Source organism: Myripristis murdjan, chromosome 22 (genome assembly GCF_902150065.1).
Source record: "Myripristis murdjan chromosome 22, fMyrMur1.1, whole genome shotgun sequence".
NCBI classification, from domain to species: Eukaryota; Metazoa; Chordata; class Actinopteri; order Holocentriformes; family Holocentridae; genus Myripristis; species Myripristis murdjan.
The window spans coordinates 17,006,530-17,031,832 of record NC_044001.1 but is presented as its reverse complement, the minus strand read 5'-3'; the positions used below and the strand labels follow the sequence as shown (position 1 = coordinate 17,031,832).

Sequence of the window (25,303 nt, the reverse complement as noted above, 5' to 3'; positions counted from 1 at the left end):
ATCGACCTCAGACCCTCCAGAATTACTTCTTTCCTTTCTTTTCTTACTTCCTCTGTAATTCTCCCTCCTGTCTCTTGTTCCTCTTCACTTCTTTATTCCATGCTGTCACTATCTGCCCCACGTCTCCACCCATGAGGCAGTTACTCTATTATTTGGATTAGCTGAACAAAGACAAACTTGAGTCACATTTGAATTTCACACCAATAGTCCATTCTCTCAAACATCACTTCCTTCCAAAATGTAACCAGGCAGCACTTTAATGTTGTTTGGGACACATCTAGACACATTATTGTTCACACCACGTGGCCCGGTGCGTCCCTGACCACCCTCGAAGGTGGTTTGAATCACTTGATCACATCCCGTTTCACACCTGTACTTGGAGCTGTTCACCTGCGATTGGATCACCGGAGACAGATGTTAGAACTGAATGAAGGAAAGAAGCTGCAGCAGAGTAGATACTTGCCGACACTGGGACCTCAGGCTGGGTCCTTTTGAATGAACGACAGCCTCTTTCTAATGTCCTCTTTCCTTATCAGACGCGAGAGCAGGAGGAGCTGGAGGAGCTGCTGTTGCTGGAGCAGCAGGGCAATGAGCAGCGGAGGCTGGAAACGCTACAGGAAGAGCAGAGGCAGCTACAGGCCAAGAGGAAGAATAAGCAGGCTTTACTGGACGAACTGGTGAGATACACACATGTGACATGCAACAGCAAGATCACTTGTGTAAAAAGCCTACACTGGAACAGTTGCATTATAACAGATGCTGCATATCTTGACATGAGTATGAGCATGCGCACACACACACACACACACACACACACACACACACACACACACACACACTCACTCGCCCAGCCTCAGGGTTCATGACTGAGATCATTAAGAGCCTATTACCAGTCATTGTGCTGCGGGCTGTGCTGTCCTGTTCCCACTGCATTGTTCTCATTCTGTGAGTCCAAAGCCTCTTGGCTCCATTGTGTTGAGCTGTGGGCTTTGGAAGTGATTGTTCCTGCAGAGCGGGCTGCTGAAGGACCATCACAGATAGCAGGCTAAGCTGTGTGTTTGTTTGTTTAAGGCATAGGGCCTGTTGACTGTAGGCAGATGAGATCGGTTCACACCCCCTGGGGGAAACTCCTGCCTGACATCTGTAGATCCCTGTGGCCTGAAAGTCTCACTGTTCTCGCACATGCATTTCGATGCCTGGTTGCTGTTTCCTGAAGCACTGGCTAAACTATAACTATACTTTATTCATCACTGCAAATGTCGGACTACCTGATTTTATTTTATTATTTTTTTTTTTTTTTACAAACTCCTCTGCCTGTAAAGACTAGTATGTGGGTGTTTTGCATTTTTGGCCTTGATGGACTCCTTTCTCAAGATGTTTGTGAAGAGATAAGCATGTGAACCGTTTGATGCCCTCCTAATCAGAAAGTCATCATAAACACACATGCACACGCCATTACAAAATCAGTGTAGCTCACACCTATCAAAAATCAGATTTTAACGGATAGCTGTTACCCCACAAGGCTACTGTTTAAAGAGTGTAATGCCCCCCATAACTGGATTAATTTTATAGTTATTACAAATTTATAGCTTGTCTGTGCTCTGTTGAAAGACTTCAATAGTTTAGATAACTACCATTTGATCAGTTTAGCTTCATTTTTCTATGCTAAGAACAACACCTCCACCTCCAGACTGTCCTACCAGCAGCGTCCACCCCATCAAAAACGTCCTGCCTCTTCGGCGAACGACGTGTCCAGGCTTGTGTTTTTAGACCTCTGCGCTTGGCAACACTCCACTGGAGAAATTGAAATGTCCGACCTTGCATTTAATGGAGGTGAAGGCGGCGCAGTGCACTTGAAGCAGCGTCCCCCCGCACTGCCACAGTTTTGTTAACACGGCCTGCATTGATAATGCGATTGCTGGCCCAAAAGCACCCCGTGCTGATGGTTATTTAGTTAGAAGGAGGCGTCTGAGGTCACTCGTGCTCCCAGTGTTTCTCAACATACTACAGTGACATGCGGAAAAACCTGTTCTCTATACATAATAATTTTTACTGAGCAGAAAAGAAGTAGCTATAGTAACCGTAAATATGCCATGAAGAAAGCCTCTTTATGGACTGAAACACAAAGGTATCATCGTGCTGTAATAAAGGTTTTTTATTTATGTCAATCAGAGTGCCTCAGATTATTTTCTCCATCTATCAATCACATGCGATTCAGAGTTTTTTGAGCTTTTTTTGTATTTCTCGCCATAGATATAGTCCTACATTGTGAATGCATGTGTCTTTACATGTGTCCTGTATGCTGTTCACAGTTTGCATTCACATAATATCCCATTTTTTTTGTGTCACTCCAGGAGCGATCTCAACTTCCTGCCTCCATCTTGCTCGCTCAACACAAGGACCGTGCTGCTCAGCTGGAGACCCAAATCGAGAAGCAGAAGCAGACGGTCAAACCTACCACTATATTTTCCACTGGCATCCTCATGGTGAGTGGAATACTTCAGGACAGTATGGATAAAAACGATATGTTGTTGTTTTTTTTTTAAAAATACAGATATCTGATAGATTCCCACCCCTACAGGCTGATGCAGTATTTTTGTAAGAATATTTGTAAGAATCGTAACACAAATGCAGATGCAGTTGAGGTTGAGCTTTTCAGATAAGCCTGTCTAGAGATAAAGTGTTTTTATTCTTCACACCATTTTTGATTGCTTACCATGGCATTCAGTGAAGACAAAGCTGCCCTAAACACACAGTTGCCAGGCACTCTGCTGTTCATTTGGCTTTGCTTGCTTCAGGTGTAAGCAGGGTGAGCTCATTGAAACACGAGAGCTTGTATAACTTGGTTCATTGGTAACACTTGGCCAGCTCAGTCACAATGGGCCCATGCAGGTTAGGGTCACATGATTGTTTAGCTAGTGTATCCAGCAGGATGCTGTTTAAGATCATGGTGTGATTTTAGTTCAGATCTAATTTCATGACCATTTTAAAGTCCGCTTGATAGCAACATGGTGATGGTAACACTTCAGAGCCTCAGAGGGAAGATGTTCCTCGGTGTCTGATGCTTCGTCAGTATGAGAACAGGCTCTCACCCCCGAGTCATGTCATCACATTCCTCCAGGCAAGCGGTCGGACCCACAGAGAGAGCATGTGGGCTCGGGGATCTGCCTGCTCCCTGCGCTGAGTTCTTTAGCTTTGTGCTCCCTCTGTCTGGAGAGTCCTTCCATTTGGCTGTCGTTCTGTTTTTCACTCATTTATTTTCATTTTACTGTGATGAGATAGGCTGTGTCATCACCCCCCCACACACACACCCGACAACCCTCATGAGATGAGGCATGGTTGTCTTCCCACAGCTCAGCGATGCGTGGGAGAGATCTCTGTTTAGTGCTCACCTAGGCTCAAGTTGGAGCCTGGAGAAGCCAGGTTTTGATATACTCGTGTATAACCCAGCTCTCATTTTTTTTCCCCAACTGTTGGATCATTTAGCCCATGTTAAATTGACTCTCATGCACTGATAATCAGTGAGACTCTTAAACAACCACTAATTACTGTATGCCTGCAAAGCCCAAAGACACAACTGGCCCATCCACCACTAGTGGAAAAGCAAAAGGTCCAGAATGGATTGATCCAAATGGAGGATGTGGTTCTCTGGCTTTCTCCCCCTTGATATGCAGCATGAAGTTAAACTTGCTGATGGAGAGAGAAACAGCATGATTATGTTGCTGTTGGCCCCTTCCAGGGGTGTTTTTCCTCACTTCTTTCCTCCCGTTCCTCCTGATCCTCCCGTTCCCCAGCTCCTCATGGTGGAGTGGAGCTCTCACCATGCATCTGCTGGGCTGGACTGGGAGTTGAGTCGGGGGAGCGTGTGGGTTTGGATTTCCCTCCACCTCGGAGTCCGTAAGAATAACTTCTGTTTGACTTGGTGGGGTTTCAGCACAGCGCGGTGGATTCCAGCAGAACACTGGAATTCATTTATCTGTTAGTTTGTGGTCCCTTGTTCCAACCAGGACTTCAGTTTTTCTTCAGAAAGAATTAAAGTAGGCAAAGGTGGAAACACATTTGTAAAGCTGTGCCACATTTCCATGATATGCATTTATTTGGAGTCGAGGTGATTGGCACGCCCCTCGCCCGAGCGATTGTCGCATCAGTTCTCTACTTTCTCGTGAAGCACAAATTCAAAGGAGAAGCAGGATGTGATCATGATGAATGGAGGGGCCACAGATTCATGACCCCTTGTTTTTCATTTGGATGTTTTAGTGATGTGAAAGCTTGCCACTAGCTGAAATACCCCACAGCCCTCCCCCTCTCAAGAGCCCCAGCCAAATGCCTCTTCCCCAGGCCAAGGTGAGCCGTCGCTGCTGGAATGACATATCTAGCTGTTTTTGAACCGTCTGGTTCGTGGAACGTCACAAAGCCAATTCTTCTTCAGCCTCCTGTGGCTTCCACTTTTATTTAAAGGGTGATATAATGGTCCATCTAGCCGTGTCATGTTGTTTACAGGGAACATGCATCGGGCATCTTAGCCATGCTGGCTCTCCTCTCAGCCAATTCCAGCAGTGAGGAAGCAGGGGACTCCAGTCTGGGGTCTGTGTCCTGGCAGCGTGTTAACATGCTGTCGAATGGATGCTTGAGGAGGTTAGCCGCTCCTGAGGGAAAGTAGTCTCGGTCCAGGTGTGTTGTGAGGCGAAGTGGGATGGGCCCGGTCTTGCCTCAGGAATGGTCTGGAATCACTCACTAATCCTTCACTTTGTAGGCGCTCTATTGAACAAAGGCACATGCACGCCCGTGTGTGCGCACAGACACAAAAGCATGTGCACACACTCAAACACACAGTCACCTTACGCAGGCTGGGTAAACATCCTTTGAAGACTAAAGTGTCTTTTTAAAATAGACGTCCGCAGAAATCAAAAGAGACTCTTTGCGTGGGAGGGAGGTAACTATTCACTGTTGAAACAGAGTGCTTGTTGTTGTCTGACACATAAGACTGAGCCTCAGTGCCAAGCGTGATGACAAGACACCTCTTAATTTACTTCCTCACTGCAGAAAACATGGACATGAGTTTAGCATTATCTGTATATAAACCACATATGGTTTAAGGTTACATGGATAATAGTGTGTTTTGTTTTGGATTGTATTCATGAGTAAAGTTATTGTGTTTTCTGGTTCAAGAGTACATGTATGAACTCAGCGATTGTGCACAGCTGCCACAGTGTCCTGTGTCTGAAAGCGTTGACCGGTTGGGAATCTCTCCACCTTGGGGCAGCTTTCAGCGCCATCTTAAATGAAAGGTCCCAGGTTCCAGCACTGCTGGGGCACAATCCACTCCTCACAGGCGGCAGAGCAGCTGACATACCTGACGAGGCAAACATGGGCACCTAATGAAAGCAAGAGGCTCACGCACGCATAAACAAAGCCCAGCTCAAACACACATTCAGCCAAATGCGGGTGGAAAGTTTATCCCCAAACATAGATGCGTAGCTGGCTGAAATAACCGTGGGTTCTCTTTGGCTCGATTCCATCCTGCACTTAGGCAATGGAATTTAACTTCCATAGAAAACACAAACGAAAGCACGCACACATATGCACACATACACAGGTTGTGAGCATGTTTGCTCAGGCCTGTTTTACTCGGTTAAGTCGTCCTCTACAGTGACCTCTGTTTGGTAGACGTACTCGTCACTTAAGGCCGAGCTGTGCTCTGCTCTGGCAGACTGGCCCAACCTGTTCTGCCTGGGAGGCTGTTCCCCCACCCCCTGCTTCCCCATTCACTCTTTCTCTTTCACTATCTTCTGTGCTTTTTTGTTTCCCTCATTCCCACACTATGGATGTGACTATTGCCCCTTTTATTCAAATCTTTTCTTGAATTATTACAAACATTTTTATGAGCGACAGAGACAACGGTTTTGAACAGTGTGCCTGTTGCAGTTTATGCCCAAACATAATTGACATACATGTCATTCACAAACCAAAGACAAGGCTTTTTCATGTGGGAGAGTGCATAACCCTTGCCCTTTGGCCTTTGCTTTTTTATTGGTTTGCTGGCATGCAGGTCGATAGCTGCAGGGGCTTGAGGAGGGGGTCGGCTCAAGGGGTAAAGAGAGCCCCCGGCCCTGATTGGCACCAACACATGTGGGCATTCACACCTCTGCCCCTGCCCCTGGCGTGGCCCTGTTTAGGTTGGCCTCAGACACCCTTGCCCACGGGCAGGCCGGCCTAGCCCAGCCCGGCAGAAAAAGGAGCTGTCAGCTTTAGGGGCTTTGCGCTGGGGCAGCTGCCACTGGTCAGACGGTTATATTTAAACTTGTAAGGGAAGGGGAGGCGCTGTGTGGGCAGCAGCTTTTACACTTGCTACTTGCTGCTCATTGGGCCAGTGGGGGGCACAAAGCTCTTTATCCATACAGAAGCACTGGCAGTGTCAGGGCAGGAGGTGGCAGGGAGGGCTGAGGATGGGATGGCACTGCACTGGCTCCTAACTGGGCTCATTAAATTTATCCCCTATACAATGCTGACCACTGTTGCCCTGTCCATCGCTGCAATTATCACTCAGTCCATTAGTGAGGAGAGCCCACCAGCCACCAAGCGAGAGTGTGTGTGTGTGTATATATATATATATATATATATATATATATGTGTGTGTGTATGTGTGTGTGTGTGAGTGATACTAGTGCGGTTTTGCTGGAGGTGCTGATGGTGAGGTTTGTCTCCAGCGACCTTGAGGTGTCCTGCTGAGCTGCAGAGTCAGGGGAGAGTCAGGGGCCTCAGTAGTGCCACCAGGTGATCTGTACAATGTGTGTGTGTGTGTGTGTGTGTGTGTGTTTGTGCATATTGTGTAGTAAGAACTCCTGATGGTACAGTCATAAACTCCCAATGGTAGTGTGCCGATGATGAGAGCGCTGATCAGCGGCGGCTCTTTGAACACGGGATGAGACACTTCTTGTTGGACCGGTACGCTGCCGTGTCTGACAATCTTATTTCCTTGGAAGTCGAGAGGGAAGGGCAGTCTAAATAACAGCTGCAGTAACTGAAGAGTAATATGATAGTAATAACCTTAATTTGTATTTGGAAGACTTTGCAAAAACACAACTTCAAAGTTTTTCGCTGGCAGAACTTTAAACTTTAACTTGAAATGTGCCGTTTTAAAACAACACATGTTGACCAAAGTGCTATGCAAACTTAAAATAAGGGCGGATGTTGTGAGGCATATGTTGACAGAGATGGTGTTTGCGCTCTCTGTTGTCATAGAGGTTAGTTCAAAAAGAGGACTGTAATGTTCACTGGAAAAATGACACGAGTGCGTTGAATTTGATCAGTGGACAGGTTGATTTTGGCCGGTAAACGGGGCATCCCCAAGACTCTCACATCAGCACAACAGGAAAAAATCACGTGAATAATTCCCGTTGGAAGTATTTGTTTTCAGCAGAAAGTCCATTGCTGCTAAAATCGAGGCATTAGGAAGATGCTGGTCATATATTTATATAGTCATATAGCTAGTTAGTTACAAAAAAAGAGAGAAAAAAACAGCTAATAAACAGTGTAAGCAAATTAAGAGGCATAAAAGCAAATATTGTGAGCGAGATCAAGGGCAGTTAATGAAAGATCATTGCATGAAAAACAAGTCAACTAAAGTGAGTTTTAAGACGTGATTGAATAGCTCATTTATCGAAGCTCCACAGGTCATTTCATAATCTGGGAGCCTTGATGCAGAGGCCCAGTCACCTCTTATTTTCAGTCTAGACTTGGGCAGAGTCATTAGGTTTGTGATGTAACTCAGTCTTGCCTCAAAATGATCCGTTAAATGTGAAGAAACAACAAATCAAAAGCTAACAAACAACCAGTTAGGAGATGGTAAGCTGGGGGCTCCTTCTATCGTAGTTGTTATTTTTAACATGAAGCCTCGTCTCTTCTTGGACAAGCACGTCTGTCCCATAAAAACAGCGTTTGAAGGTCTGCCATACCGCTCTGTCAGATGCACAAATCTCAGAGAGCCCTGCTAAAACAGATAACAAAGTTAAGAGGGAGAGAAATGTAAAAGCACATCAAAAGACAAATTCGAACCCCTCAGAGCACCCGAGTGCTCAACAATTTTCCAGGCCGGCACACCTGTCCTCCCCACCACGGCGCCACCCCGGTGTGCTTCACTTGACCTTTAAAGCACTTTCACTACTTCTAGGAAATTGAGGCTGGCGTTGAGCAGATCAGCGGTATTCCAGCCCGATCTGGAATTGAGGCGGATGTGTAAGGAGGATCAAGGAGAGGAGGAGAAGGAGGAGTATTCCCTCCTGCTCCGACGTGATTTCCTCAAGTTATCCTCCCCTGCGGTTTTATTAAGATTGATGGTCCCCAGGGTTTGGTTTTAGTGTCACAGGGGTATTATAAGAGTCTTAAACACCAATAATACACAAACGCGGAAGCATCATGAGCGCAGGCACACTCACGATATTGCACAGGTAGTGAGCCGGGCCTCCTTAATGTTGAAAGCAGATGTTTGTGTTGGCTCTTTTAGCAGCGTCGTTCCAGTGGCCTGTAATCCTTTCTGCTCTGCTGGAGCTAGCTGGGGGTCTCTCTCCCTCTCCTCCTGGTGCTCTCTTTCACCGGAGAATTTGATAAACAACATCCAGTAATTCACACAGGCTTTTAATAGGACGTGATGAGTTCATGATTGAAAAGTTTCAGCAGCGTTAGTTTGAGGGGGGCCCGGGCAGGCCAAAGAGGGCACAGGTCGGACAACTGGTCTTGCATCAGAGCAGTTTCTGTGCATTCGTGTTTAATCATTTATACACATTACAAATGAATTAAATATATTAAATTATGAACAGAATAGCCTGTTGTTGTGTGTGTGCTTGTGCACGTCTTAGATTTTATGTTGTGTTTGTTTGCGCTGATGCGTCTGTGCCAGGTTTTCAAGGTGCCCTTGAAGTGGAATGCAACAGAAATTTCCCTAGACTGGGGGTTGGCTCTGTTCTGTCTGTCACTTAAAAATCTGATTTACTGCCCTTTAGCCATCTGTAGCTCCCTCTCTGGCCCTGTCTTTCTTTCTCCCTCTCTCTCTCTCTCTACCGTGTTAGCCTTTTCTTATTCTTCCTCTATCTCCCTGTCCTGGTCCGTCTCTTTGATTGGCGCAGTAGGGGAGTTATACAGTTCAGGGCGTCTGAAAGAAGATGGATGGAGAGACTGAGGGAGTGTGAAAGAGAGCGAGAGTGACTGGGTTTGGGTTGGTCTGGGTTTCATTAGCTTGTGGTGGGGCTCCACTGTGTTGGATGAATGGATGGGACAGGACATGGGGTCATTGGCACCTCCAGGTTAAAGGTTGAGAGCAGTAGAGAAGAGTGTTTTTAAAGGAGGATTTTTTTTTTTAACTTTACAACAGAAAACTCAGCACAAACATTAAAAAAAATAGGTGTTTTCCTATTTGTTGTGTGTCTTGCATTCCTTGATCAATTTTGTTGCTTGTATTTTTTTGTATTCTTGTGGATAAACTGGCCAGGATATAAAGTTAGGCCATTTAAAACTGGCAAAACTCAAATACTGTTACCATGTTATTATATTATTGTTGCTAATTCTCATCTCACCTAAATGTTTACATCTGAGTGCAAAGAGTCAAGGCAGGTTTTCTGGGCTTATCAAAAGGCATTCTGGGAAGTGCAGGAAGTAACTAAGTGAAGTAGAGGTAAATGAGGCGAGATTAGGGAGAATGGGTTCACAAATTATAAATCACATTTCATCACAAAAATGGAATGCATTGAACATCATGAATTGATGAATGTAACAATGTAAAAGTATCCAAGAGTGGAATTTCCCAAGTATGATTTCTTTTTTTTTTTTTTTTTTTTTTGTTTGTGTTTGTTTTGGTTGTGTAACCATCCTAAATCTTACTCGTTTTTTTAACATCATATTGTGTCGGGTTTAAACACAGCTACATCCATTACTGTCTCGCTGTGCACCACCGGGTGCTTTTTGTAACTTCTTGCCCAACTTTGGTTGATTTTATTTCCCTGTGTTCGTGTATGGGCCAAAGCATGTGTGAGGGCGGGCAGTCTGAGGCCGCGGGGCACATGTTACTCGTTTAGTTTGGTTTTCATCAGCTCCCCTCTGTGTTCTGTTGTTTATACTCCCCCAGTTGTCTTTCCTTTTGCTTTCTCTCCCAGCTTTTTATCTCTGCTTTGTCTCTCAATTCCTTTTCTGTCTTCTCAAATAGTCAGTTTGTACAGACATCATCTTTTTTTAATTCCAGGTTTGTTTCATTGTCATCCAGACTCCAGCGTGTCCTCTGAGGCTTACTTCAATGCGGGAGAGAACATGGTTGTCTGACCCCGTGTGGAAATTCCCCCTTTCATGGCACAGCCCCAAATCGAACAATTCTGCAATGTCCTAAAGAAGTATCATATTTCTCACTCAATAACCACGGTCAAGGGCATGAGAAACTGGAGTCTGTATTTCGACTGATTGGCAGACCGATTGAAACCCGAGACCTTCGATAGTTATAGATTGAGGGTTTTTATAAAATGAACTGGCTTTGTGTTTTCAGCATAATTTGCACAGGCTTACATCTTCACATGCGAAGTTCAGGTGATGCTCATAGCAGGTCAGATGATGGGAAAAGATCCAGCAGGTTAATGTTTCTTTGGTTTGCCGTTCTTCAGAATTTGCATTCAGATAACGTGTTCCCCGGCTGGGTTGGGTTGATGTTTTTGATGCATCATTTGAAGGACATTTAGTTTGGAAATGATCACAGCTAAATCTGTGAGTTCAACACTTACAGACATACATCCATGTATATAACCTTGTTAATTAATTTAATAATTTTTATTTATTCTCTTCTCGCAGTCTGTACATCAATAATTACACCTGTCTTTTTGTGGATTTGTACAAGTGGTAATAATAATAATAATTTTTCCTGTTCTCATGGACACCAGCTATTGCTCTTGCCACACCACACCGCAATTCTCCAGTTTGATTTCATACTCTTGTGCTCTTTATCAGATTTTCATCAGAAATACTGCTGTTGAGTTGTCAACACTCTGTTAGACCACTAAAAAAAAAAAAAAAACCTGCTCATTCATTGCCTTAGTCAGGTCTCTCCCCAAAACCAGCAGTGCTTGGAGAAAGTGAAAAATGTTGTTAGACAGAACTCCTATTTCCAAACCAGTCAGTCAAGATGTGGTGGTTCTTAAAGTGCATGGTAATCCTATCGCTTTTTAACCTCAGGACATGTTTAATTTTCGTGACTTTACAATAAAACTTTTAAAAAGTGGGTGGAAAAAAAACCTAATTTAGTTAGTTTGTAAGATTTTGGTCATACTTCCAGGTTTTAGGGTTGCAGACTCCTCAACACTGAAGGCCAGGATGTGTTCTGCCAGAAAGAACAAGATGCTTGTTTGCCCAAAAACACTTCCTGGAATATACCGTGTCAAATTATGAAAATACAGTCTCCACTGATTCCATGCTTTTTACATGGGCCTTGGTGGTTAAAAACTATTTGCGTGACCTACATTCTTGGGGTCAAGATGTTTTATGAGTCAAATGTTGTTTTAGGGTTAACTATCACTTTACCTCTGAGGTTTGATTGACATCAAGCCTGTTTCTTCCGAATAGTTTTCCCATTGCTGTGTCATCCTGAGTGTGCTGCAGCTGCGGTTCCCTGTGCTGAACTGTATGCTAAGCCGAGACAATGAAGATTATTGTCCAGTGTTGAATGTTCTCTCTCTCCTCTCGCTTCCTACAGGGTCAGACGGTGTCTCTCCAGCCCGTGGCCCGGATAGTAGAAGAACTTTATCATTACAAGCCCCTTAAAATCGAAACCTACGGACCACCAGTGCCGGAACTGGACCAGCTGAGCCGACTCGGGTAAAGACTCATTCACACACACTCATGCACACACATCTGCCACAGACGAGGATGGGGTCATTTTCTATTCTTTCAGGCCACACGCAACCTAGAAGCTTCAGTTCCATATTGACATGAGTGCAGCGGTCAGGTTGAATGATTATTGACAACAATAAATTGAAATCATGGGCTTAATGGAATTTATTTAATGGAACTGGCTTTAAAGTCTGTACATAGCTAAGTGCATTTCAAAGGCTTTGTTAGTGGAGTAGAGAGCTGCCTGAAAGTTATGCTGCTTGGAGAAGCCTGGCTGCTCTCACTTGACTCTCTTCTGATTAACTGGGAGAGAGAGAGCAGAGAGAGAAAGCAGAGAGAGAGAGAGCGGAGAGGGAGAGAAGGAGAAGGAGAGAGAGAGAGGGGAAGATGGAGAGAGGGAGAAGGAGAGGGAGAGAAACAACTATTGCCTTGCCTCAAGCCGCCACCATGCCTCTGCAGGAGCGTCCATTAACACATACAGGAAGTGCTTTCCCCGACGGCCCCTTTGGGCCAATCAATCCACGACGCCATTGGTCCAGTCCTCACCGAGTGCAGGCCATCCATCAGACAACCCAGCGCCCAGCCGTCTGCACTGCAACTGGCTGGCACTAAAGCCTGCCCACACACTGAGAAAGGCCTGCTTTTATTGGGTGAGAGAAGCAAAATGGGGTGATTTTCTCTTTCGGCACGCTCATTGGTGCAAAGTGACTTTCAGCAATGCCTCATCCTTGCAGTAACCTTTATCTAGCTGAGATGTGTGTATTTTTATACGTTTGCAGCAGTGTGATTTTTTTCCTTTGTACTTTATTCCTCAGATAAAAGGCACTAATGACTTTTGTTGCACAATCACATTTACCTAATTAACTGAAGAAGCACCTAATTAAGGTGAAACTTTTCCCCTTTAAGGATTGCAGGAGAGTTTAAGCAGAATAACTGGCACTTATTCACATTATGTATTCAGTGAAATGCTGAGGTCCTACTTCTTTTGGCCAGGCTGATCAATATGCAGATGAAACACATCTCACAATGTTTGCCGCATGCTGGAGCTTGGAGGAGGGAGGGCGAGGAGAGGGAGGGGGGCCCGGTGTCAGCAGTTCAGGGGTCCTGGAGGACTGGCACTGGAGAGGAAGGGCTCTGCCACAGAGATAAATGAGGCTCAGTTCAATGAGGAACGCCGGTCCCTCTGGTGCGGGCCGCAGGCAGCGACATAGTCAGGCCCATTCTGACAAACCACAACTCCCAAGATGCAGTTTGCTCCGTTAAGTAAAAACAAGGAATACTGCTGACACTTTTGCGCAGTTGGCAGTTTATGATTCAGCTAGGCTTGAGGTTTTGTGCACGCACACTCAGATATACATAGACAAACACATACTGAAGCTTGCTCACAGATGCGCACATATCCGTCCCTTAAAGGCACTATACATTTAGTGTCATACACACACACAGTCATCCCCGTTTTTCCAATCTGAGCCACAACAGAACTTGTGTGATGTGGTAAAAATTGAAAAGTGCATGTGGAGAGGAGAGAGAGGGAATGCAGACAGGGCTGAGAGGGTGAAAAGTGAGTCCCCCATGTACAGAGCCAGGCTAGAGCCCCAGTCCTGTGACCTGTGAAGGGAATATGCGTGAATGTGTGAGGGGATATGCTTGTGCCTAAGTGTGGATGAGGTGAAAGGGCTGTGAGGGGGCAGGTACTTATTTTAAACAGGGCTGTTTGTCTTGGTCAGAGCCCATGGTGACAGCAGCACCACTGGTGATTTGTCTTGGACACCGCCGTCAAGCGGGGACTGGAGAGTTGAGCTCACACACCCCCTCCCTGGTGGCCCCGGGGCCTCAGGGGCTGCTCTCTTGCACAGGATGTCCAGTCAACACAGGACTGACTGGAGCCATGCTTTTTGTTTCAACTCGCTCTTTCTTCCACCACTTTCTCTCTCTCCCTCTCTCCCCCTCTGTCTCAGTGTCTGTGTCTTTTTCGCCTTGTCCCTTTGCCCCCCAAAAAACCGCAGGAGTGCTGCACGGCTGCCAGGAAAAAGAAGGGCCACGCCTCTTCCACTGTCTCTCCCTCTCTGTCAGCTGTACCTGAATAAATATGGGCTGAGCTGAGCTCTTATTAAAGACAGCTGCTTCAATACTGGAGCAGAGAGTAAAGGCTGCATGTTCAGGCAACAGGGGCCTCCAAAAGTGCCCATTCAGCTTCTGCCTCAACCTCCCCTACACACACACACTCACACACACATACCCATGCAGTCTTCCAAATGCCGTTCCCCTGATGTGTATAGGTGTGTATGATTTGCCACAGAGGATAGGACCCCGACAGCGTGAGGTTTGTATAATGATAGTATCACGCTGTCCATCTCGTTGACTGGCACATGCCCAGAACTGTGCGTGAGCCGTACACATCGTGAGTACAGTACGAATAAATCGCTGGTAACGTGCTTGTCGAAAGGCGCTGCCATGTCTCCTTTCTCTTATGTTGTACAGTCAGTAAACAAAATCAAAGAAGAAGTAAATACTGCTTAGGAGACACAAATAGAGATGTTTACATTCACACAGCTGTGATGTGAATCCCAGCGCACAGCAGCCAAAGACTGAGGTGGGAGCTGTTAAATCCTCCAGCTACGCCTGGTGATGGACACAACCTGAATGGAAGCACTTGCATACATCTGAATCTATGGTACTACTTAAGTCATGCTCGCATGTTAGTTTAAAAAAAAAAAAAAGGGCTTATGTTTGTATGAGCTTGAGTAAACATATACCGGAGATCTGAGAGAAAAATTAACTTTTCTATTTTTGTTTTTGTTTGTGTGTGCAGACGAGCATCTACATCTGAGTTTGTTTTAGACTACTTCTTAAGATCTGACTGCGTAGGCGATGAAAGACTGACTGGGATCTTGGACAAGGACAAATCATATGGGGGAAAAATAGGGGAAAGAGAAATTGGCTGCGGAGCGTTCAGAAATTCAACTCAAACCTCAAGTGCTGACAATGAAAGCTCGCCAGAACAGTTGTTTTTGTTGGCACAGGTCGCCCTGAAATTAGTCCATCTCTCTCTGACAGAGGTTGCTCAACGCGCTTCGCCAAATGCCAGTGCGGATAATATTTTGAAGTTTTGCCTCCTCCCCCACCCCGCATGGCTCTCTATAATTGGTGGAAAAAGTGAGGTTTTCTGTTGGGAGCGCTTGTCAAGCATCCGTCTCTTGTCGATGGGGGCGAAGGGGAGCAGCTGAATGAGCCGCGTGTTTAGTCTGGAGCTCCTCTCCTGGGGACACACTTCTCTGCACCAGGAAGTAGTCCTCAGAGCGCCCCCCCCCCCCCGACCAAAACAGACCACCGGTGACTGGACAAAGGGTTAACAGTCTCGAGGCAGCTTACAGTGGCTTTCATAAACCAACACGGTAAACAGTTGCTGCTTAACATCCTCTGTCAACTCGCCCCAAGTCCAACTTTGTCTAGTCTTCATCTTCATCACCTAGATCCATAAATCAACCCCCCCGCCGCCACGCACGCACACACACATGCACATACATGTATGCTGTGTCTAAGGTCTACTTAAATGTGGCCTGCTCACTGTTCTGGTTGAGAGCCAGGGGTTAATGGGTGATGAGTGACATTCTGTGTTCCTTCGCTTTCCTCCCGTTCTTTGGGCTTGAGCGCGTTGATGCGATTGTTCTGCGTATCTGTTTGTTTCTTTGTTTTTGTGCTCATATGTTAAGTGCTTAAGAGGGAAATATACTTAATAGTCGATGGTGCTATCACAGTCTTCGGTTCCTGGCAAACGGCTTTGCTAGCCTCTCTCCTGGGTTGGCCTGACTCCAGGTCTGGCTCGACATCTGTCCAGCTCTGGGCTCGGCTTCGATGGAGCATTACGGACGGGTCTGGGTTTAGCTCTGAGAGTCACCAGGCCAAGTAAACATGGTGGTAAGGGAACTCTGTTTCTGTCATCACTAAACTGGAGTATATGAGGTTTAAAGTGCATACAAATCATTCCTTTCTTTCCCCATTTTCCCTCCTCACTCTCTGTTGAGAATCAAGTCAGGCATGATATTGCTCCTTTTGTCCCAATATGCAGAGGACAGCCACTCCGGAGGGGCTGTTTTCTCTAGAAATGAGCCTCAATTGCTTTTCCATGTATTCCAGGTTCTCTGATCCCTGCAGGGAGCATATCCATCTGATGGTCTCGGGGCCTGGCAGGGCCAGGGGGGAGGGAGCAGAGGTTACTGACCGTAGAGGAGCAGAAGTGCAGCACTGGGACGGCAAAGTGTTGGGAAGTTAGACTGACGGGAGCAGAGTGATGGCACCTTGGAGAGGGGGGTCCGTACACTGGGCCTCAAATAGTCATGCACCCGCACACAAGCTCACACAAACGCAGCTTTGATGCTTAAGTTATGAGCTGGATGAAGGAAACTGAGGCGCCGGCTAGCATGACCTCAGATGAACTCCCTCAACAGCAGTGGTCTTTGATCTACTTTTACTGCTATTAGATAATGCCTCAGGACACTTATTTTGCTTTCACTCAGCCAATTAAAATATTCTACTTCACTGCCAAATAATTCTGTTTATGAGAAAATGGTTTAGGATAACTGTATGTGGCTTTTGCATAACAATAGGGCTTTCCCCCAAATACTTTTGGGTTGCCACCATAACCAAGGGCTTAACCTGAACTAGGTTTCTCAGATATCTGATATCCCCCGTTCTTCTTCCACACTTCACACTCTTTGCGCGTGCCAATGTCTTGTGTTACTAGATCAAGCATAACCAGTAACCATAGACTTCAAGGCACTGCTCCTCTGACCGTTTAAGTGCTTCCATAGTTTAGATCAAAAGCTTCACTGCTGCCGTGTAGCTCACAGATTTGACATTTGCATAGCCAAAAGAGACTGCAGGCACCATGAAAGTGTGGAAGCTTGAGCTTTAGAATTTGGCAATTTGACTTGCAAACATGTCTGTGTCAACAGCGCAAACCCCAGCTTCATTCTCTGCACATGACCACTGCCTAGCTTTGGTACTCAGCTTTTTATAGGTGCTTACTTTCCTCATTACTAATTAGAGCAGAAACAGAGTGGAGTGTAGACACCATACGGTCCTACACCAGCCCCCACCCGAGCCATTATCATGTCTGTCTCAGTAAACAGACCATTAACAGACAGAGCTGGTGGAGGCCACATCACTATTGTTTTCCCTCCCATAGATCTGTACAAATATTGATCTTCTCTTGGAGTATGAGTCATAATAAGCATGTGCTGTAGTTGACCAGAGTCCTCGCTGTGTCAGAAGGCTTTTTACTTATGGATGAGTCATTTCTGACCCAAAGAGGTGGGAAAGAGCAGGAGGCAACACAGGGAGCAATATAGGAGGGCACAGAGGGAGCCGCAGTCCTCAGCTGTGTATTCTGGCTATCTAAAGGAGATCTGCTTTTAGTGTTATTGTTTTTCCTCTGTGGCCTGCATGCCATGCAGACCAGCACTCCCCTCCCAAGATGAACCCAGGCCAGGCTAAACCAGGCCAATGCCAGCGAAGGAGACACCAGTGTGCAGGGAAATCCGGGGATAACAGCCTCTCCTGCCCCCAGGTTTATTTGTGTCACATCCTACAGGCGTCAGGGTGAGCACCCAGCAGAGAGTGAAGTGATGTCTCCTGGCTATTTATACCTTAACACACACTGATCTGTGCAGAGGTTTATGAAACAGCCACACTCACTCTAGGTCTGCATGGTTTGATTTCAAGCCCGGTGGTGTTCACAGCTATGCCTGTGTACGTGCACATCCACTGAACCTGTCTGTGTTTCCCACAAACACCAACACACTGAAGCCCTGTGCATCTCCCCCACTCCTTGCCCCTGGGACAGAGGGCTCGGTGATGTTCAGGGGGATTAGCTGGCTCATTTTCCCCTCTTAAGAGCTGGGGAAAGAAAACAAACTCCCATCATCTGGGGCTGGGCAAGGAGGGGGGGGGTTGCCATGCACCACTCATAGGACTCACTCCTATACAATAATGTATAAATCGTCACCCTCCACCTGCTCTACCTTTTTCTTTGTCTCCATTATCTCTTTCTTTGCTCTCTTGCTCTCTTTCTCCTTAATTGAAATCCCCTCTGCCTCTCCCCAGTGTTTGAGGTCCTGTGGTAACTGATACCTGTGGAGGAGTTTCCTCCCGGGAAAACTCTATTCTTCTTCAGTGTAGCAGCGCTCTATTCCCAGCATGTTACATTCCACTATCAAAGCTCCCTCGCGGTGTGTGTGCCATGGGTGTGCCTTGTGCTAGCAGCCATTTACTGAACAGCATATGCCGGTCCATTGTTTATGGCCCCATTTGGTTAACGATGACACTGATGTCATGTCATTAGCCACCTCAACCTCCACCCCTCCAGTCCAGTTTGTTCCCCCCTGCTCTCCGGGGGGCAGAGTCATCAGGAGGCGGCTGCAGAAGAGAGGGAGATGCTCCCTGTATCAAGTGGCTAGCAGGGTGTGATGGCCCTCCAGGCCCGTGTCTGCGGTTAGGTGTTAAGCCACCGGCACAATCGGTCAGCCAGCCTCTACTGCCCCCATCAGGCCAGACAGTGGAGATGCAGGGCAGAGACACACAAGAGCCCTGGATGAGTAGTGACAGGTGACGCTTGGACCAGGAAGTGAAGCCTGAGGGTGATAGTACAACAGGCGCCACTACAATACAGTCTTTCAAAGACGCAAAACAAGCGTACCTCTTTGCTGCTGTCACCGATACCAACAGGCTTCCCTCTTGAAGACAGCTTGCAGATTGTCAGTCACCCCAAATGAGCATGTATTTCTATAAGCGTGAATGTCAAGTGTCACCCAATGCGTCTGTTAACACTCTAAACATGTTCCCTGTTTTAACTAAGTGTTACTCGTACCCTCCTCCTGCTCTCTCTCTCTCTCTCTCTCTCTCTCTCTCTCTCTTTGGGATGTGGAGAAGCAGACCCAGCCTGTCAACAGCGATGATAAGACACATGATAATGGATAAGGGGGTCTATGGGCTCATGAGGATATGATGTCACTGCATTTAGTGGCCCCATCCACACACACACACACACACACACACACACACTACTTGAGATAATCTGGTGGACAGTGTGTAGGCTAATGGCTCAGGATCTGTCTCACACACTCTCACGTCTCAGAGGAAGCTACATTCAGTGGAAAAGAGTGTGACCCACGACCCCTGGTGATGAAAGGTTGCTGTTGACAGATATAGTATACCTGTGAGAGTCCTCTGTGTTTGGCTTGACGACGGGGGTTTTTGTTTCTGGACCGAGGCCTGGGTCCCATTCACACACTCTCTACCGCTAAAACGCTGCCCCGTTGGTTTGGCGCTGGTGCAGGTACAAACGTCTTCGCCCTTAGACAAACATGTGCTCACACGCATGTGAGTTGTGTAGACACATGCATGTGGGCATAAAACACACATGCATATCCACACAATGCACTCAGTGTGTTGTCTCACAGGGGTGCATTTTCTCTCAGGGTAGAGTGTAGGAAGGAGGGGCAGATGGGGTTGCGGCACTGTGCATGTAACCGGATCTGCCTGAGGAATGCAGGGGGTGTTTTTGGAGGAGCGGAGTGGAGTTGGGGTGGGGGTGGGAGGGTGACTTGAGGGGTGGGATGGGTGATTAGGGGGTGACAGCTGAGTGCTGACCCCTCTATAATGACAAATCATCTGGCAGGTGTGTGGCTCTGCACCCCACCTCCAGCCCCCTCATATTCCCAGGCCAGGAATCCTCCACCACTGCCGGAGTGGAGCGCTAAAGGAAGACTTCCGGACATTCAAACTGCCATCCAGCAGGCTCATGACTGGCCTTTCAGAGGTATGGGGCAGCCTCTGTGTGGATATAGCCCACTTTGTGCTTGTCAGCTGCACTCTCATAGACGCCCTCGACACAACAGTCTAAGCTCCGTCTTTTAAATAAACATGGATAATGAGGGTTGAGTCCTTGGAACAGTCTTAGATAGGGGCAAGTTTATTGATTTATCTTTGCAGACATCATTTTTTCCTTCTAGTGATTATTCAAAAGAATACGGAGGTTTGTCCTCCCAACTTGCCCAAAAGTCAGGGTACCCTGTTTGAGTCATGAATCATGCTTTCGAAAAAGCTGAACCTGGAAAGCCTATGATCCTTTTGCAACTATGAAAACAACTGCTGAACTCAGATCAGTGAGGGTGCTGTGACAACGGACAGGTGCTGAGCTCAGGCCCGGTCTCAGATCAGTGCTGAGACCTTTGTGTAAGGCCTGGAGCCGAAGACAGCAGCTGGCGACTATTTAGACTGTGCACTCTAGAATTGATAGACTCTCCCACACATTAGTCTTACCCGCAGATAACCCCATATAGGGCTGGGTGATGTATTGATTTATATCGATGTCATGATATGAGACTAGATAATATCTGGGATTTTAGATATAATATTTTAATATGGCATATGTTTTGTCTTTTCCTGTTTTAAAGGCTGCATGACAGCAAAGAGATGTAATTCTCTGAATTTATGTTTCAGCTGTTCTATAATTTGCTTGCCCCTTCTAGGTCATTATAAAATCAAAAAATATCTTGTGTGTAGTCCTCCATACAGTATCATCACAATGTCAATAACTAAGTATTCGACAAAGAGATTGTGATTTTTGATTTTGTTCATATTGCTCAGCCCTAATCCCATTCATACAAATTTTTCTCGGGCCTAAAAAGAGCCGATCCAACTTCCTTCAACCTGCTGTACGGTTCACAGGAATGCAGAGTCTTCATCTCTCAGTGCAGCCAAACCACATCATTCTACAGTGACCATTGCTTAAGACGGATTCAGATTGCCCCCTTTGTCTCATGTGTCTGCTCTGTGGTTTGTATGTTGATTAAGTGTCTGCTCTCTGAAATAGTCATTGTAGCATTATAGGCCTCTTTTCTTTTCCATCGTGGCTGGGCTTCCTCAGCTCTTAATCCAATTCTAGCCAACACATGGAGTCTAGACAAGGGGGCCCAACACCGCCTGCGCCTCCCTCTGATATCTGCTACACACCCAGCCTGTTTTCCCTCCAGACTCCCAACCTCACAGCCATTTTCCCCGAAGAGCCCAAACGCCCTCCGTTCCACGCCTGCGTTGCCGATCCAAACACAACGTGGAGCCACACATTCTCAGCTGGAAATCACGCGGAACCCGCCGGAACATTTCACCACTTATCTTTTCACTTTGAATTAAAGATGGGGCTTGGTTGTGCTTTCCAGGCAGCGGGAGTAGGGAATACTTTCGGGGTCCCGTCGGGAAAATCCCTGATGGTTATTAGCATTAACAGGAGACATTGCCCAGGTATTCAGAGTTGCAGACCCAACTGGAAAAAATGTTGTTAGTCCTGACCAGTTATGAACTTACTTGGCTATTTGAGAGAGAGGCCTGATAGCATATGAATAAATATCATGATCACTCCATCAGAAACTTTGCCGTTAAAAATACTCTATTTTCAATTTTTCATTCACGTGAAACAGTGTTGACACTACTGTTATCCAGGAAGGAATATACAATAAGGCCGCAGTTTTTGGTAAAATAGTGAAATGAGGAAAAAGATGCTGAACTTTTGGATGGAAGATAAAGCTGGCAGAACCATTCAAGACATAGGACACACACATATTATTCCTTTGCATGTGTGTACTTTTGGAAAACCCCTGAAATCTGCCACACCAACAGTTCCAGTCTGACGCACACACTGTCACGCTGTGTCATTCAGTTATTTCCATCACCTGTACTAGTCTGTTCCTGCTCCCCCTAAGCGACATAATGGACCAGTCCAAAGTGACCCATATTTACCCAATAATACAAGGCTTTGAAAAGACCCATATCGAGTTGCAGCTAATGCTCCAGTGGGGCCCGAGGAGTGAAAGATGTTACCGGCCGAAACGGCTTGGGTTTCAGGCCCCTGCGAACAAAAGGCAGGCCAGTCCTCAGAGGAAAAAGAGAGGACGGGGGATGAAGGGGTAGGAGAGTGTGAAGGAGAGGTGGAAGTCTGGTTTAGTGCACAGGCAGTAGACACACACACACACACACACACACACACTGTAAGCTGAAACAGTAGCGGCAGAGCTTGGAGCACTGGGGGAGAGCAATAAGTGTCTATTTCAGAGTTGTGTAGTGTGTTTTGCAGTTGCCGTCTGCGTGTCCTTTTCTGATTGAGCTGCCAGTTTTTGTATGAGCATGCATTACATATTTAATGCATTTCGTGCCTTTGCATGTCTAGGTTGTTGTGAGTCCACTCTTTTTGTAGGCGCCGTCAAGTACAGTCATGTCCAAAAAGAATCAAATTCATCCCTCTCAGCTTTACAAACGCTTTCCAGCCAGTTGTGTGTGTGTGCGTGCCTGTGACTGGCCTTTATGAGGAGATGCGTACAGCGGCTGAGTTAATGGAGCAGAACTGAACTAACCTTGAGTGTTCGGGGTGAGCAGAGGCCAGACAGGGTTGGTTTAAGAGAGGAGGATTTGTGATGATGATACCCAACGGTGATTTCACCTCACATCCTCCCTTCTCTTTCTACTCGCCGCCGCCCCCACCTACACTATTCAGCCTCTCTCCCCCCACCTCCATGTTCTCTTTGGCTCTCTGGCTCTCTCTCTCTCCTTAGGGGCAGGCAGGTATAAAGTTACACAGAGCTCTCAGCTTTCTTGGAAGGAATGACCACATGAGTAGCTTGGGGATTAGATTAGCAGGAAGAGCAGACTTAGTCGGGCTGTAAATAGCCCACTTTTTTCACCATTAAAAAGGCCCAGTACAATATAATCAATAGATAGCACTCATCTGATGCAGGAAGCCATATGAGAAGACCTCCCTCAAGTGCTCTGAAGGACAGGCTACAGCAGCTTGGGCCTAATGAAGTTATTATTAATCACTGGGCCTCCTGTTTTGAACTTGTGTGTTTCTCTAGTGGGTGATGAGTGGTCTTTGTGAGACAAACCTGATCGCCATCTCTTGTTTCTCTGCTCACTTTCTCCATCTATTCCAAGACCCGTCGAGACTGACTTGTGTAATATTCATGAATGTTAATGACGGCGTGGGTTTGTGCCACAGACATCATAGCTGGTGTGTTTAATTTTCCGTGAAGACGTCGCTTCACAAAGAAAACACCTTGAAACCGTGAAATATTAAAAGAAAAATAAGATCTATTCAGCGTGTCGTCTCACCATCCTTCTCTTTCTGTCCATCTTGTGCATTCACACACACTCCATACTCAGTCTCTGTGCCTCCCCACAGGTGTTAGGTTACTCTGTAAAGCAGCTTGAATGGGCACAGAAATCACAGAGAGCTGTCTGTGCTCTTGATTCCCATTTCACTTTGAAGTCTCCCCGGCTCTCAGAAACAGGGGCCACAAAGCCAGACTCGTGTGAGGGCTTTAGACCTCTCTGCCGGGGCTACAGGTTCTGCAGAGGGGGGCGCATTGGCAGGCAAGGCTGCGTGTTGTCTCAGTTGCTTTGGATCTCAGTTGCTGGAGGACTTTGCTTTTCTAGCTTTGTAGTCATACGCTACAAGAAACCAGCAAGGAACATGTGTGCGCAGGTTGCTCCCCCAGCGCCCACTCTTGACAGCTGAAGACTGTGCGTGTTTGTGTGTGACAGAGAGGAGGAAGGATTAGAGTGGGTGGGGCCACAGGTCAAACCCCCCCACACACACACTCTCACACTCTCACAAGTAGAGGGGCGCCCATCACCGTGAGGACGAGAAGTGGAGACTTAATTGACAGCCTGACTGTTTTTCTATCTTTGACTCAATGTGAAAATAAACAGTGACTCTTGCCTTTGCTTGAGAACCTGAAAAGGGGCTTTGGGAGGGCACATCTGTAAGCAGTTAAAAAATAAAAAGACACCTATAATACTTTAATAGAGCCATGTTGGAGGAGCTTTAAGGTGTTGGAGTACGGGTGTGTGGTTAGTCCTGTGCTCATTGGTCTCAACAAGGAGGCAAAAAAATAACCTGACTGAGTGTGGATTTTAACGAAGAGTAAACTTACACTCAAGTTCCTCTTGCAGAAACTACTTTTGAAACTCACTAGGCGCCATAGGTACACTATACTGCTGGTAAGATGACACTGCAGCACAGATGACGAGTGCTGCCACTACACAGCCAGTCAATCATGGTATTTACAAAATGCTTGGGTGCTAACAGAGTTCTGACGAGGGCTTTTCTCTCTGTTCTCAGGTATCTGAACCACGTGCGGGCCTCCATGCCCCAGGACACAGCTGGAGGATACACCTCAGGGTTGGCGTGTCATCGTGCCATCCAGGACGCCTTTAGTGGACTGTTCCCTTCTTAAGATGAATCCATCCAGAGCTTTACCAGCACAACAGCCTTTGGTTAGAAATGTGAACTGCCAGAGCTGCACATCCCACACTGCCCCACCGCGAAGAGAGGGCCAAACGTTTGTATACTAGACACTACTGTGACTCATATTGGGCCACAGTGTACATTGCTTTTTATATGTTGTGTTAATTTTATATTTAAATAAATTACAATTAACATATGCGTCTTGTCCACTATTTTTCAGCTTGAACTAAAATGAAACAGCTTCTATCACTTTAACAGCAAGTGGGTTTTCTTCTTCTTCTTTTTTTAAAATAAACTGGGACATTTTAAAAGTGACATTATTTACATCAGCAGAAGTCAAAATCTGCATTTCATTAAGTAGTTTCAATTCCCTTTGTTAACTTCTCATCGGTTCTTGGTAGTGCGTGGAGGCCGCTCCGAGATGTACTTGCCCTGATGACACCTGATGGTAGTTTTTTTTTTTTTTTTTTTTTTTACAGATGATTGTGATATTTTGGTATTTGTCAATTTGGCCTTCACTGATTGTTGCATTTGAAAAATCTGTTAGTATTGTTATTATTTTATGTTCTATGGTAAGGTATACAACAATATGTGACAATTTGATTTAATTTCTATACGATTATCAGTACTGTAAATTATGAATATTTGTTTACATACACACATCATTTATCCCTCCTACAAGTTGATGTTGCATCAGAAATAAGAGATAACTGCAATGCATTGTGGTTAAGCTTCCCCCTTGGAGTGACTATGGTTGTTGACTCGCCCTCTCAGCCCTCCAAGGGTCGAGTGGCGAGGAATAGCTCGTGCTGAGGGGATGTCAACAGGGGTGAATTCAGCCACTAATGACACACAGCAAAAGCCTCCAAGTTAACTGGTGTTACAATCTTACAACCGAACTGAAACACAGCGTTTTCTCTGATGTCAGGGTCCAATCCAAAAAATGGTGACCAGTGATGGTGAGCTAATTTGTCATATTGCTTAGATTTAAGTTCTACAGAGATTAGGATTGCCTACCTAAAATGCAGAGCATATCCTGTATCACCACGCCTAGGTAGGTCAAAAGACAGTGGTGGGACTTAAAGCTGCACTAAGTGATTACTGACCACTAGAGGGTGTTGAAATCAAAGTCCTGCCTCCAGG

At 46.2% G+C, this 25,303-nt stretch overlaps 1 protein-coding gene across 1 annotated transcript in view; it reads left to right on the top strand.

The window, feature by feature from the left end:
- Positions 1 to 24,356, top strand: part of mnat1 (MNAT1 component of CDK activating kinase) — a 30,623-nt gene extending 6,267 nt beyond the window's left edge. The window contains exons 5-8 of the mRNA XM_030045189.1: positions 537 to 677; positions 2,355 to 2,486; positions 11,723 to 11,844; positions 24,035 to 24,356. Of these exons, the coding sequence (XP_029901049.1) occupies positions 537 to 677; positions 2,355 to 2,486; positions 11,723 to 11,844; positions 24,035 to 24,149 (510 nt within the window). The 3' untranslated portion in view covers positions 24,150 to 24,356. The remainder of the gene's footprint in view (positions 1 to 536; positions 678 to 2,354; positions 2,487 to 11,722; positions 11,845 to 24,034) is intronic.
- Positions 24,357 to 25,303: the final 947 nt, after the last annotated feature.